The following is a 14,205-nucleotide window of genomic DNA, read 5'->3' as shown; positions in this document are numbered from 1 at the left end:
TTTTTTTTTTTTTTTTCTCCCCAATTATAGACATGTGCATAATGAGTAGCCAGAATTTTATCCTGGAACTACTTTATTCCTTTATTCATCACAGGACTGTGGTTGTTTGTATTTTCTCCCCTGACATTTTCTAAGTTTCTCTTCATTAGTAAAGCCCCATCTGCTGGTTCATTTGATGAAGTGCAATAATTACTTGAACCTCACGTTGCTAAAATAATGGCCTCTCTCTTTTAACCCGTCGCCACTGGGTGGATTCCAACTTATAGTGAGCCTATACGACAGAGTAGAACTGCCCCAGAAAACTTCCACGGCTGTAGTCTTTCCATAAGGAGCCCTAGTGATGCAGCAGTTAAGCACTCAGCTGCGGACCAAAAAGGTGGCGGCTGGAAGGGGAGGCAACCTGTTTCCATAAATATTTATAGTCTTGGAAACCTATGGGCAGTTCTACTTTGTCTTAAAGGTGGCTATGAGTCAGAATCTACTCCATGTCAACAGAACCAGACTGCCACATCCCTCTTCTGTGGAGCAGCTGGTGGGTTCTGAACCACTGTACTTTCAGTGAGTAGCCAAGTGCTAAACCACTGTGCAACCAGGGCTTCTGCATTTCTCTTTACCTGTTAGTTATTTAAGAAGTATGGCTACAGAGAATGTAATATTTAGAAGCAGATATACAGGGTATGTGCCAACTGGTATTTTTCTAAAATCAGATCATAGAGCCTCAACCATGTAGTTTAGCAGAATCATGCTGAAGAAAATCTAACAAATAGGAATATGAATGAAATGCTAGTCACAACAAAGATGACTGACATCTGTTCCTATGTATTCTTTATTAATTCTTCATTGTTTTCCATCTTAGGGAGCTTCCATTCTACGAATGCTCGAAGACTGGATAACACCAGAGAATTTTCAAAAAGGATGTCAGGTATGATTTATTACTCCCCGCCACCTCAGTTCCCATGGAACTGATTCCAACTTGGTGACCGAGCCCTTGTGTGTCAGGGTAGAAGTGTGCTCTGTGGGGCTTTCATTAACGGAGATTTTGGAAGTACATCACTAAGCCTTTCTTCCAGTGAACCTCTGAGTGAATCCAAATCTCCAACCTTTTGATTAGTGGACAAGTGTGTTAACCATGTATAACACTCAAGGACCCCTTATTGTTTGTAGTGGTATTACAAGTAAATAACACAGATATGTGGCTGATGAATGCTGAGATACATGATTAGGTAAAGATAATTTTCTTTTTTACTTTGGTTTTCCTTAGTCAGGGATAGATCAAATAGCAAAACATAAAGAAGTGATTTCATATCCAATCAGGTTCCTACATTGTATGTGTAATCGTCATTTAGCAGAAATCTCACGGAGCTATTTGAACAGATTGCTTAGTTACTTCTGATACCTCTGACAGGATATAAAAAGTTAAATCTATCTTCTTTTACAGTGAGTATAAGATTTTTTATTGTTATTATTGAATTGGAAAATGATAACTCGTCTTAATATGATATAGTCAGTGAACAAATAGGGTTTGCTTCCTATTAGGAACAGAAATGACAATAAACTCTCTAAAGCATTTCATACATCGCACTTGAGCGTATTACTCCCAGAGGGTGTTTCAGTGCCATTTTTGCAGTAAGTTTTTGTTCTTATTGCAGACTTTAAGCCAGTTCTCTCAGGGTCTTGCATTATTTGAGTTATTGATACAATGTGTCTGTCCCTTTAACTGCCCTGCTTTCAGGTTGATACTGTTTCAGAGCAGAAATTGAAGATTTCTTCTTACTCTTTTGCTTCCACCCCTGTCACACTTACTGTGATACTCTAGGTAGTTACGCAGAGTCATCTTCTCCATCTAGTCATTGTAGTTGTTGTTGTTAGGTGCTGTCGAGCTGATTCTGACCCATTGCGACCCTGTGTGTGACAGAACGAAACATTGTCCTGTCCTGAGTCATCCTCACAGTCCTTGCTATGCTTGAGCCCATTGTTGCAGCCACTGTGTCAGCCTGTCTTGTTGAGGGCCTTTCCTTTTTTCTCTGACCTTCCACTTTACCAAGCATGTATCCTTCTCCAGAAATAGTCCCTTGCAACCATATGATCAAAGTAGATGAGACGGAATCTGGCCATTGTCGCTTCCAAGGAGCACTCCAGCTGCACTTCTTCCAGGATAGATTTGTTTGTTCTGGCAGTGCATGGTATTTTCAGTATTCTTCACCACCCCCACAATTCAAAGGCATCAATGCTTCTTCAGCTTTCCTTAGCCATTGTCCAGCTTTCACATGCATATGATGCTTGGGTTAGTCTTTAAACTGACTTCTCTGTTCTTCAACACTTTAAAGAGGTTTTCTGCCTCCAGCTTCACAGCAACACGCAAGCTACCACAGTATGATAAACTGACAGACATGTGGTGGTCCAGCTAGCAAAGCAAAAAAAGCAGGTCCGAGAAGCACCTCTCTAGTTCTCCCACGCTGAGTGCCAGTGCTTCTTCTGGACACCATTCCCCAGGGCAATGACAGATCACCATTCCTACAGTGCTCACTAGTGCCAACTTTGTGCTGTTTCCTTAGCTGATCTTCACCTGGCTCCTAATTAGGTTGCATTTAGGACTCTCTGGTAGCGTAGTGCCTAAGGTACCTGACTGCTAACCAAAAGGCTGGTGGTTCAAACCCACCAGCCACTCCTCGGAAAGAAGGTTGGGCACTCTACTTCTATAGTGATACCACCTCAGAAACCCAAGGCAGTGGTCACTATGAGTTTGATCTGACTCAAAGGCAGTGAATTTGGTTTTGGTTTTTTTTGTGTGTGTGTCCATTAATAAAATACTCTATGTGGTATGAGGTGCAAAAGAGAAGGCAATGTGCCTATTCTTAGGTATACATTAAAGTAATTTTTCCATTACCTTCACACTTAAAATTTTATGATATTCCCTCTCACTGTAAGCAACTGCAGTGAGGAAATTTGTCCTCTATATCTTCATACATGTGCTAGTGCATCATACATATTAGGTGATCCAAAAAAATGCTTGCTAAATGGATGAGTGAAGAAAGAAAACCAAACTCACTGCAATTGAGTCAATCTAAACTCATAGTGACCCCCAATGGGTTTCCAAGGCTGTAAATTTTTATGGAAGTAGTTTGACTCCTCTTCCTTCTGTGGAGTAGCTGGTGGGTTTGAACCACTGACCTTCTGGTTAGGAGCTGAATGCCTTATTTTCTATACCACCAGAGCTCCTTGGATGAGTGAATAGTCTATAATTTATAATATATATATATATGTAGATAAAGAATTTCTTTTTCAAAAATTAACTTAAAATACCCATTTCTGTATTTTTTCATCATAAATTATATTAAAACACATTGTTGGTATTCTCAAAGCTGACTTCAAATTATAATCATTTATGCTTTTTTAATAGAAGTACCAAAAGTTTCCTTAAAAAGTAGCTATCCTTTAATTCATTCATAATCTCACAGTACTTTTGGAGGATTTATGGTATAATCAATAAAAATCCAGTCCAGCTTAAAACTAATATTTCACAAGTTAAATGTGTCTGTCTCCAGCCTGTGACTATAGAGTGCTGGAAACTGAACTAAGATGCACAGATAGTAACTTTTCATATGAAATAGTGCTATGAAATAAATTTACAAAAAAAACACTGAATTATTCTTTAATCTTCAATCTTCAAATACTAGCTGTTATCTGAAAATAGTATAGAATAATATAGGCCATACTCAGTGAGCTCTCAAATCAACTGGAACATTTCTTCACAGAGTGGAAGCATCCAAACAGTCTCATATTGAACAATTGTTGCCTACTAAGTCACAATTTGCGAAATTGAGATTACAAGTCTTTGACTTGCAAATTCTAATTGCCTGCTAAAAGTGACTCTCCATTAGCTAATCTGGTGTGACACTAAATTTAGGGATCAAAGTTAACTGCTCTCTTTCATGCTCATCACTAACCCCTAACCCCAACATCAGGCAGCAAAGTACATACAGAGCGAGAGGCAAAATAACAACAAAATTCATCAACTGGAAAATCTTCAAGGCTGTGCTGATATATAAAGTGCTCTGGGGGGACAGCAGTTAAGATATTTGTCTGTTAACCAAAAGTTGGCGGTTCAAATCCACCAGCCACTTTGCAGGGGAAGGATGAGCCAGTCTGCTTCTGTAAAGATTTACAGCCTTGAAAACCCTATGAGGCACTTCTACTCTGCCCTGCAGGGCCACTATGAGTTGGAACTAATTGGATGGCAGTGGATTTAGTGCCTATATTTAGAGACATAACTCAGAGATATTGGCAGGTTCCAGACCATCACAATAAAGCTAATATCTCACTAAAGTGAGTTACACAAAGTTTTTTGTTTCAAGTGCATATAAAAACTACATTTACACCATACTGTAGTCTACTAAGTTTGTAACAGTATTATGAAAAAATCTGAAATATTGTGAGAATTACCAAAATGTGACAGACAGTAAGTAAGCACACACTGTTGGAAAATGGTGCCTAAAATAGACTTGCTCAATGTAGGTTTGCCATTTGCTACAAACCTTCAATTTGTAAAAAAGGCAATATCTGCAAAGCACAGTAAAGCCAAGTGCAAAATAAAATGAGATATGAAGATGTGCCTGTGTGTGACCGTGTGTGTTATGTGTGCGTGTATGCATAAGAGACAATTGGGCAGATGTTTCCACATAGTTGAAAACACATAAAAAATATATCCACCTTTTCTTTTTATTCCAGTATCAGTAATAGCCCTCATAAGACAGAAATGCCTCACCTAGAAAACTTCCTTTCCCTTGCTGGTGTACTAGTAATAGAAACATTGTTCCTTTCTTCTTTGTGCTCACCAATACTATCGAGAGAGAAGCTATAACCCTAAGTCATCATGTAGTTTTTAGTAGAATGACTGTAGCATGATAACTGAAGGTTAAGAAGGAAATTTCTTTATATAGAAATAAACAGAAGCAAAATACCTTTTAATAAAGGTACTTTTAAGCAAGAAGTACCTTTTACTTTTTAAGCAAAGTATCTTTTACTATACTGTTTGGAGTTGTTCTGGGTGGTACAAACGGTTAATGCACTCAACTGCTAACCAAAATGTTGGGGGCTTAAGTCCACTTACAGCCAGACATCCAGGTAAGGGGAGGGAGGGACCCCGAGCCCACCCTGAGCAGCTAGGAAAGTGGGGGAAAGAGAAGCCAGAGGCAATGACAGAGCAGAGCAGTACCAGGGATCCAGGTAAGGGGAGGGCAGAAAGGTTTCAAACAACTAAGCAAGACAAACCTGTCTGTCAGTTTGCTGTACTATTGTGGCTTGCATATTGCTGTGAGGCTTGAGGCTGTGCCACTGGTGTTTCAAGTGCCGGCAGGGTTGCATATGGTGCACAAGATTCAATGCAGCTTACAGACTGAGACACACTAGGAAAAAGGAAGAGACGATCCACTTGTCAAAGAAATGGCTGGGGAAAACCTTATTAATAGCAGAATGTATCACTGTCTGATACATTACTAGGCAACTTTGTGAATAGCCCAGAAACAATATCTGATACAGTGCAGGAGAACGAGCCCTTTAGGTCAGAAGGCTTTCAAAATGCGACAAAGAAAGAGCTGCATCATCAGAGTAGGACCAACTTTACTGATATGGATAGAGTAAAACATTCAAGACTTTCATTTGCTGACCTGGCATGACTCAAATTGAGGAGAAACAGCTGCAAACATCCATTAATATTGGGAACATAGAATGTATGAAGTATGAATGAAGGAAAATTAAAAGTTGTCAAAAATGAGAGGAAACGCATAAAGATTGATATCCTAGGCATTGGTGAGCTGAAATGGACCAGTTTTGGCCATTTTGAATCAGACAACCATATGATCTGCTATGCTGGGAATGACAATTTGAAGAGGAAAGACGTGGCATTCATCATCACAAAGGATGTTTCAAGAGCTGTCCTGAAGTCCAATGCTGTCAGTGATAAGATAATATCCATGTGCCTACAAGGAAAACTAGTTAATATGACTATTATTCAAATTTATGCACCAACCACCAAAGTCAAAGATGAGGATATTGAAGATTTTTATCAACTTCTACAGTCTGAAGTTGACCAAACGTGAGATCAAGATGCATTAATTATCACTGGTGACTAGAATGCAAAAGTTGAAAACAAAGAAGATTTACCGGTAGTCGGAAAATTTGGCCTTGGTGACAGAAATAACACTAGAGATCGCATGATAGAATTTTGGAAGACCAATGACTTATTCAGTGCAAATACCTTTTTTTAACAACACAAACAGTGGCTATACACGTGGACTTAACCATATGGAGTACACAGGAATCAGATTGACTACATCTGTGGCAAAAGGCGATGGCAAAGCACAATATCTTCAGCCAAAACAAGGTGAGGAGTTGATTGTGGAGCAGACCATCAAATGCTCATATGCAAGTTCAACTTGAAGTTGAAGACAATTAAAATAAGTCCATGGGAGCCAAAATATGATCTTGAATATAACCCTCCTGAATTTAGAGACCATCTAAAGAATGGATTTGATACATTGAACACCAGTGACCAAAAACCAGAAGAATTGTGGGATGACATCAAGAACATCTTCCACGAAAAAAGCAAGATGTCATTAAAAAGACGAGAAAAAAAGAGAAGACAAAAATGGATGACAAAAGAGACTCTGAAACTTGCCCTTGAGTAGAGAGTAGCTAAAGCAAATGGAAGAAATGACAAGATAAAAGAGCTGAACAGAAGATTTCAGAGAGCCTCTTGAGCAAACAAAGCCAATTGAATGAAGTGTGCAAAGACCTGGAGTTAGAAAACCAAAAGAGAAGAACATGCTCAGCATTTCTCAAGCTGAAAGAACTGAGGAAAAAATTTAAGCCTTGAGTTGCAATATTGAAAGATTCTGTGGGAAAAATATTGAATGATGCAGGAAGCATCAAAAGAAGATGGAAGGAACACACGGAGTCACTGTACCAAAAAGAACTGGTAGATCTTCATCTACTTCGGGAGTTGGCATATGATCAAGAACCAATAGTATTGAAGGAAGAAGTTGAAGCTGCACTGAAGGAATTGGCTAAGAACAAGGCTCTAGGAATTGATGGAATACCCATTGAGATGTTTCAACAAATGGATGCCCCTCTGGAGATACTCACTTGATTATGCCAACAGATTTGGAAGACAGCTACCTGGCCAACTAACTGGAAGAGATCCATATTTATACCCATTCCAAAGAAAGGTGATCCTACAGAAGGTGGCAATTATAGAACAGTATCATTAATATTGCATGCAAGTAAAATTTACTGAAGATAATTCAAAAATGGTTTTAGCAATATCTTGACAGAGAACTTCCAAAAGTGCAGGCTGGATTCAGAAGAGGATGTGGAAGAAGGGATATCATTGCTAATGTCAGATTGATCTTGGCTGAAAGCAAAGAATACCAGAAAGATGTTTACTTGTGTTTTATTGACTATGCAAAAGCCTTTGATTGTGTGGATCATAACAAATTGTGGATAGCCTTGAGTAGAATGGGAATTCCAGAACACTTAATTGTACTCATGAGGAACCTGTACATAGACCAGGAAGGTGTCATTCGAACAGTACAAGGGGATAGTGCATGGTTTAAAGTCAAGAAGGAAGTACATCAGTGTTGTATCCTTTCACCATACTTATTCAGTCTATATGCTGAGCAAATAATCCGAGAAGCTGGACTATATAAAGAGGAACATGCCATCAGGATTGGAGAAAGAATCATTAACAACCTGTGATACGGTGGTGGCACAACTTTGCTTGCTGCAAGTGAGGATACACTTACTGATGAAGATTGAAGTATACAGTCTGCAGTGTGGATTACATCTCAATATAAAGAAAACAGAAATTCTCACAACTGGACCTATAAGCAGCATCATGATAAATGGAGAAGAGATTGAAGTTGTCGAAGGGTTCACATTGCTTGGTTCTACATTCGATGCCAATGGAATTAGCAGTCAGGACATCAGATGACATATAGCACTTGGCAAGTGATGCAAGGGACCTCTTTCAAGTACTGAGGAGCAAAGATATCTCCTTGAAGACTAAGGTGCCATTGACACAAGCCATGATATTTGTCAATCACCTCATATGCACGTGAGAGCTGGACATTGCATAAAGAAGACCAAAGAAGAATTGATGTTTTTGAGATGTGGTGCTGGTGAAGAATGCTGAAAGTACCATGGACTGCTAAGAGAACTAACAAACCTGTCCTGGAGGAAGTGCTTTTGGAATGCTCCTTGGAGCAAGAATGGCCAGACTTCGTCTCATCTACTTTGGTCATGTTGTCAGAAGGGATCATTCCCTGGAGAAGGATGTCATGCTTGGTAAGGTGGAAGGTCAACAAAAGAGGGGAAGTCCCTCAATCAGATGGATTGACACAGTGGCTGTGGCTATGGAGTCAAGTATAGCGGAGATGGCGGAGCTGGCGCGGGACCACACAGTGTTTTGTACTGCTGTGCATAGGGTCACTGTGAGTCGGAGGTGACTCTATCGTACCTCACAACAACACAATTATCTCAGAAGAAAAGCCCTGGTGATCTGCTTCCAAATAATCACCCACTGGAAAACCAAGCAAGTTCTCCTCTAACACCTATGAGGTGGCCATGAGATGGAATCAACTCAATGGCAACTGGTTAATTTATTGTTTATAAAATTTCCATTCAGCCTCTAGTTAAGACTAAGCAAGATACTGCAACTAAAACAACAATAACAAAGATAATAATAATAATTTAAAAAAAATACACACTTCAGAAGGAAGGTTGGGCAACCTACTTCTGTAGTGATACCGCCTCGGAAATCCAAGGAGGGGTTGCTATGAGTCAGGTCTGACTCGACAGCACATAACAACAACAACATACACACTGGTCCAAACCAAAAAAACCAAACCAAACATACTGCAGTCCAGTGGGATCTGACTCATAGTGACCCCTCCTTGGGTTTCTGAGGCAGTATCACTGCAGATATAGATTGCCCAACCTTCCTTCCTATGAGTGCCTGGTGGGTTTGAACCACTAGCCTTCTGGTTAGCAATCAGAATTCTCAAGTTCTGGGCTCAGTGCTTCACAATGATCTCAAGCAAACCTCTTCACTTCTCTAGGCATCAGTTTCTTCACCCTAAAAATTAAGGAGGTGTATTAAATAATATTTAAGGCCCTTTGTATCTCCAAAAAACACGTTTCTAACCTCAAAGCAATGTGAGCACACAAATCAAAAACCAAACCCACTGCCATCAAGTGGATTCCAACTCATAGCCACCTGCACTGGATTTCCAAGGCAGTAAATCTGTACGGAAGTAGATTGCTTCACCTTCGTTCTACAGAACGGCTGATGGGCATACAAATAAACACCTCTACATTACTCTGAAAGCCAGTTTTACGAAGAAACCATTCAGTGGAAATTGCTGTTAATGGGGAGCTTAGGTTATAGTCATTACCATTTGAAATATTTAGACATTTTATTTAGAATGAATGGTTCTTTGAAAACCTGGCATTGAGTAAATCCTCTCTAGCCTTTCATTTCTTCTGCCTTCCTTTGCCTGCCCTCTGGTGGTGGTGCTAAGTAGAGAATAAATCAAAAGAACAAATACGGTCATAGCATTCCAAACCTCCCTCAGCTGTCTTCTTTGTTTCATGCAGTAGTCCTGCTAATATTGTTTTTCTCTCTGTGGCTGTGAAAAGATAATGTGACTTAGGCCATGCACTTACTAAAAATCATAGCACTTAGAGTGAAAATGGTATCTGCAAATTTAATCATTGGTTATTTTGAGTCTGAACACGTAAGAAGTTCTAGTTATACCAAAGACTTTCACGTTTAAACAGGATGATTCTAAAGAGTAAAAGAGAAATGATACAGCAGAGACTTTGGAAGGGTCCCTGGAGTTCCACAAGTGATACTAATTATAAGATTTAGAGAAAACTTGGAATTTTCTCTGGGAGCATATGATACTGAATCTGAAAATTCATAGGTAGAGTGAAGTTCTGCAAATTAAATTTCCAAAAGGAATGCCTTCTATTTAAAACATTCATATTTTTAAAATATTTGAAGAGTGAAGAATTCTTCTTTAAAGTAAATAGCTCTCCCAATCTAGCTTTTATTCTTGTTGGTTGTTATTCTCCAAAAAGTTGTATATTCATTTCCTTAGAGCAGGGGCGAGGAAACAACTACTTGTTGACCAAGTCTGGCCCACTACCCATTTTCTGAAAGCCCACAAGCTAAAAATAGATTTTTTTATGATTTAAAAAAATCATATTTTGAGACACAAACAATTTATACGAAATTCAGATTTTATTGTCCATTAGTACTGTTTTGTTGGGAGACAGCCATGCTCATTCATTTAAATATTGTCTGTGGCTGCTTTCATCCTACAAAGGCAGAGTTGAGCGGTTATGATAGAGACTATATGGTCCACAAAGCCTAAAATATTTACTATCTAGCATTTTACAGAATAAATTTGCCAGCAAATGGCTTAGAGCCAGGTCCACCAATTTTGTCTTTGCGTATCACCACAATCACTCTTGTGTGATGGCGCCACCTACTGTCTGTGATGGGAAAGCACCACTGTAAATGAAGGTAGCGGATGTAGCCAATAGTGAGCAGTTTAATGCTACTGAGTAAAGATCAAAGAATTATGGATCTCTTGTGGTAGTCAAAAGGAGTCCCTACGTGGCACAAATGGTTAAGCACTTGACTACTATCCAAAAGCTTGGCAGTTCAAACCCACCCAGAGGTGCCTTGGAAGAAAGACCTGGAGATCTGTTTCTAAAAGACCACATCTTTAAAAGCTTAGAAAGCGGTTCTGTTCTACATACGTGGGCTCCCCATGAGTCAGAATTGACTTAATAGTAACTAGTTTTTGTCTGTTTGTTTGTTTCTTCAAAGTCAATAGATCAAAAATATTTATGGGCTGCTGAATGCTTATTTCCTTAGGTGGTTAAAAAAAAGAAAAAGAACAGACATACCATATTGATCAGGGAAAAAAAAATACCCATTATGTTTAACAAATAAAATACTATTTGTACAGTGTTTTGTAGTTTACAAAGTGTTTTGCATACGGTATATCATTTGATTTTCATTTTAGGTAGACCAGCAATTATTATACATTAGAATGAAATATGAGTAGGAGTTCTGCTAATGTGGAAGAATGAGAAAAGCCAACATTGACTTTTAAAATACATATTATCCTTTACAAACAGATTTATTTGACGAGATATAAATTCAAGAATGCAAAAACCTCAGATTTTTGGGGAGCACTGGAAGAGGTAAGGAAGAGTATGTATGTCTCCAAAATTATTCACTGTTACCAATCATTTCTTTGTCTGATTATTATGTCCTTTTTTCCTTATCTGTTCATTAATTAATCTCCTTGTTTTCTAAATGTTAGGCAAGTAATCAACCAGTGAAAGAAGTAATGGACACTTGGACTAGACAGATGGGTTACCCTGTGCTTAATGTGCAAGATAGGAGGAACATCACACAGAAACGCTTTCTGTTGGACCCAAGAGCTAATGCATCCCTTCCACATTCTGATCTTGGGTAATGCTCTTTAATGTGTTTCAAAAGGGAAGAGGAAATCTGGTGGAAATACTGATTACTTGCCTTAGATCTTCCTCTTGGGTATATGCTTTATGTGTGATAGTATAAAGGAACAGTGTCTGTAGGAGGAAAAAAAAAATAGCTGAGTGGTCTCCAGGTTCAAAATGTGGACTGAGAACAAGCTGCATGCCCTGTTTTTCCAAAATATCATGACATAAAGGAATAGATTTACTAAAACTAATAAACCCTTAAAAGTGAAGGAGGTAAAGAGGGGACTTAAGTTAATGGCTGCCGTGTGGTTTGGTAACATTGGGACTGTGCCTTTTTACTTGTCAACCTTGGGGCTTCTCAGTCTCAGCAGCCAGCAGCTGTCTGAGTGAAGAAATGCCTCTAGCTCCAGGGGGCCGGGAGCAAGAGGCAGAAATGGACCCCAAAGTTGAGGGGCTTTCACCCAGCCCCTAGAGCTGGCACTTTGAACTTGGACTTAAAGCCTCCAAATCACAGAATTCTAGAAGAAGAACACACAAGGAGACATAATGACAGAAAATAAACTCAGGAAGATACAGCTACAAAATAGTAAGGAGCCCTGCAGTGGAGGTGGGAGCTGGTCTTCTTAGTCCTGGACAGGCTTCGGGCTGTGTCAGGATGAAGAGCAGAGGGAAGAGTGAGAAATGAGGCTAAAAATAGAGCAGTTCATTGGATGTCTAGACTTAGAACAATAGTATCAGTCAGACACCCTTCCACTTCTTTCTTCTCTTCATGCACTTCTCCTTCCTCTGCACAAAATTCCCAGAAGTCTGGGATTTACCTCAGGGAGAAACCTAGATGGGTTGTTTTTTTTTTCCTAATTAAATTGAATAAACCAGCTGAGGAGAGCTAAGGATTTCCCTTTGGTTGAGACCCCCAGAGTAAAGCATTCTTCACTGTGGTATTTGTGGAACGGATGGGCTGGTACAGAGTTCCTAATCAGTTGCATTCAGCACAGAAGTCTCAAAAATACACCTCCCATTTCAGTCTGGAGCTCTGGTGGCATAGTACCTAAGGCATTTGACTGCTAACCAGAAGGTTGGCAGTTCAAACCCATAAGCTGTTCTGCGGAAGGAAGACAGAGGCAATCTACTTACATAAGATTTACCTCCTCAGAAACCCAATGAGGGTCACTGATAGCAGGAATAAACTTGATGGCAGTGAGTTTGGTTTGTTTTCTTTTTCTCAATCGTAAAAGAATGACATACTGGAAATATAGTCATTTCTTATTATGAATAGACAATCATGGATCATAAGACACATGAAAAAAAAAAGTCCAGAAATATAGAAGATAAAATCTCATGTGAACAGACTAAAAACTAACTTTAAAGATTACGTAATGGAGGAAACAGAAATGTATGCGATATATTCAGGGATCAAAGAAGCTAGTATACTATTCTGTTACCTAGACAAGAAATATACCACAAATGGGGTGACCTTAACAAACAGGAGTTTATTCTTACAATTTGGAGGCTTTAAGTCCAAGTTCAAAGTGCCAGGCTCTAGGAGTTGGGTGAAAGCCCCTCAACCTTGGGGTCCAGTTCTGCTTCCTGCTCCCGGCCCACTGAAGCTAGAGGTGTTTGTTCACTCAGACAGCTGCTGGCTGCTGAGACTCAGAAGCCCCAAGGTTGACAAGTAAAAAGACACAGTCCCAATGTTACCAAACCACATGGCAGGCCATTAACTTAAATCCATTGTAAGTCCCAAGGTCGGCAGAGCATAGCAGGCTGCTGAGCAATAACACAGCTACATGCAGGGTCCAAGCATGCCATAGGCTAGAGATCATTCCCAAGGCTTCTCCTTATAGACCACATCCCAAAGGCAGCTACTCAGCTTCTTGTGGTAGATCCCACCATGGAGTTGATTGCCAGTTTCATCATGGGGAATAACTACCACCAACTGCCCAGCCACTCAACCAGACCCAGCCAAGTTGACACACAAACATAACTGCTACATATGCTCATTAAACAAAAGCAGAAAGTCTCAGAAAGGGACAAACAGGAAACAAAACAAAAAGAGCTCTGGAAGTATAAAAAATGGAATCCATTTGACCCTGATGTTAGGGAAGCTTTTATTTGAATGGCTCAGGGGCCAAGAAATCTGACCACTGAGAAGAAAATATAACTCCAACACACTTCTTGGCCAATAATACACATGCAGCATGTTTTCATTAAAGTTATTTATTGCCTTTCACTTTTATAGTCAACCAATAAATAGCATATGTAAAATTTTGGTGTGGCAGCAGAATAGATTGTAAATATAAACAATCTTGACATTGTAACAGGAAAAACAGTTGGCAGAGAAGAGAAGTAGAAGGGGGAAACAGGTAGAAGGTGTAGGGATACAAATTCAGTGGTGTGCTGGATCTGAGTCTCTTCCCAAATCCTTGTTGCCCTGGAAGCTGGAAATTGGTTACATTGAGAGTATTACATGGAAATTGGCAAGCAGTATGCATTTCCCCTCTGATAGCCAATTGTTAGGAATTTACCAGTACTCCACTGGATGTACACATCTTTAAATTTATTAAATAAGAAATTGCATTATGAGCATATCATTTAAAGGTAGGAATATAACCTATAAACCCAAAACCAAAACCTTGGCCATGGAGTTGATGCTGATTCATAGAG

The 14,205-nt window shown here is 39.4% G+C and overlaps 1 protein-coding gene across 1 annotated transcript in view; it reads left to right on the top strand.

Annotated features, from left to right (window-relative positions):
• LOC103196938 (glutamyl aminopeptidase) overlaps window positions 1–14,205 on the top strand; it is a 115,906-nt gene that overhangs the window by 48,609 nt on the left and 53,092 nt on the right. Inside the window, exons 8-10 of the mRNA XM_007940781.1 lie at window positions 857–922; window positions 11,212–11,277; window positions 11,400–11,551. Coding sequence (XP_007938972.1) covers window positions 857–922; window positions 11,212–11,277; window positions 11,400–11,551 — 284 coding nt within the window. The remainder of the gene's footprint in view (window positions 1–856; window positions 923–11,211; window positions 11,278–11,399; window positions 11,552–14,205) is intronic.

The sequence above is a fragment of the Orycteropus afer genome, unplaced genomic scaffold (assembly GCF_000298275.1).
Source record: "Orycteropus afer afer isolate SDZICR_OR568_19922 unplaced genomic scaffold, OryAfe1.0 scaffold00071, whole genome shotgun sequence".
NCBI classification, from domain to species: domain Eukaryota; kingdom Metazoa; phylum Chordata; class Mammalia; order Tubulidentata; family Orycteropodidae; genus Orycteropus; species Orycteropus afer.
The sequence above is the reverse complement of the archived record's forward strand: the minus strand, read 5'-3'. Positions and strand labels throughout refer to the sequence as shown.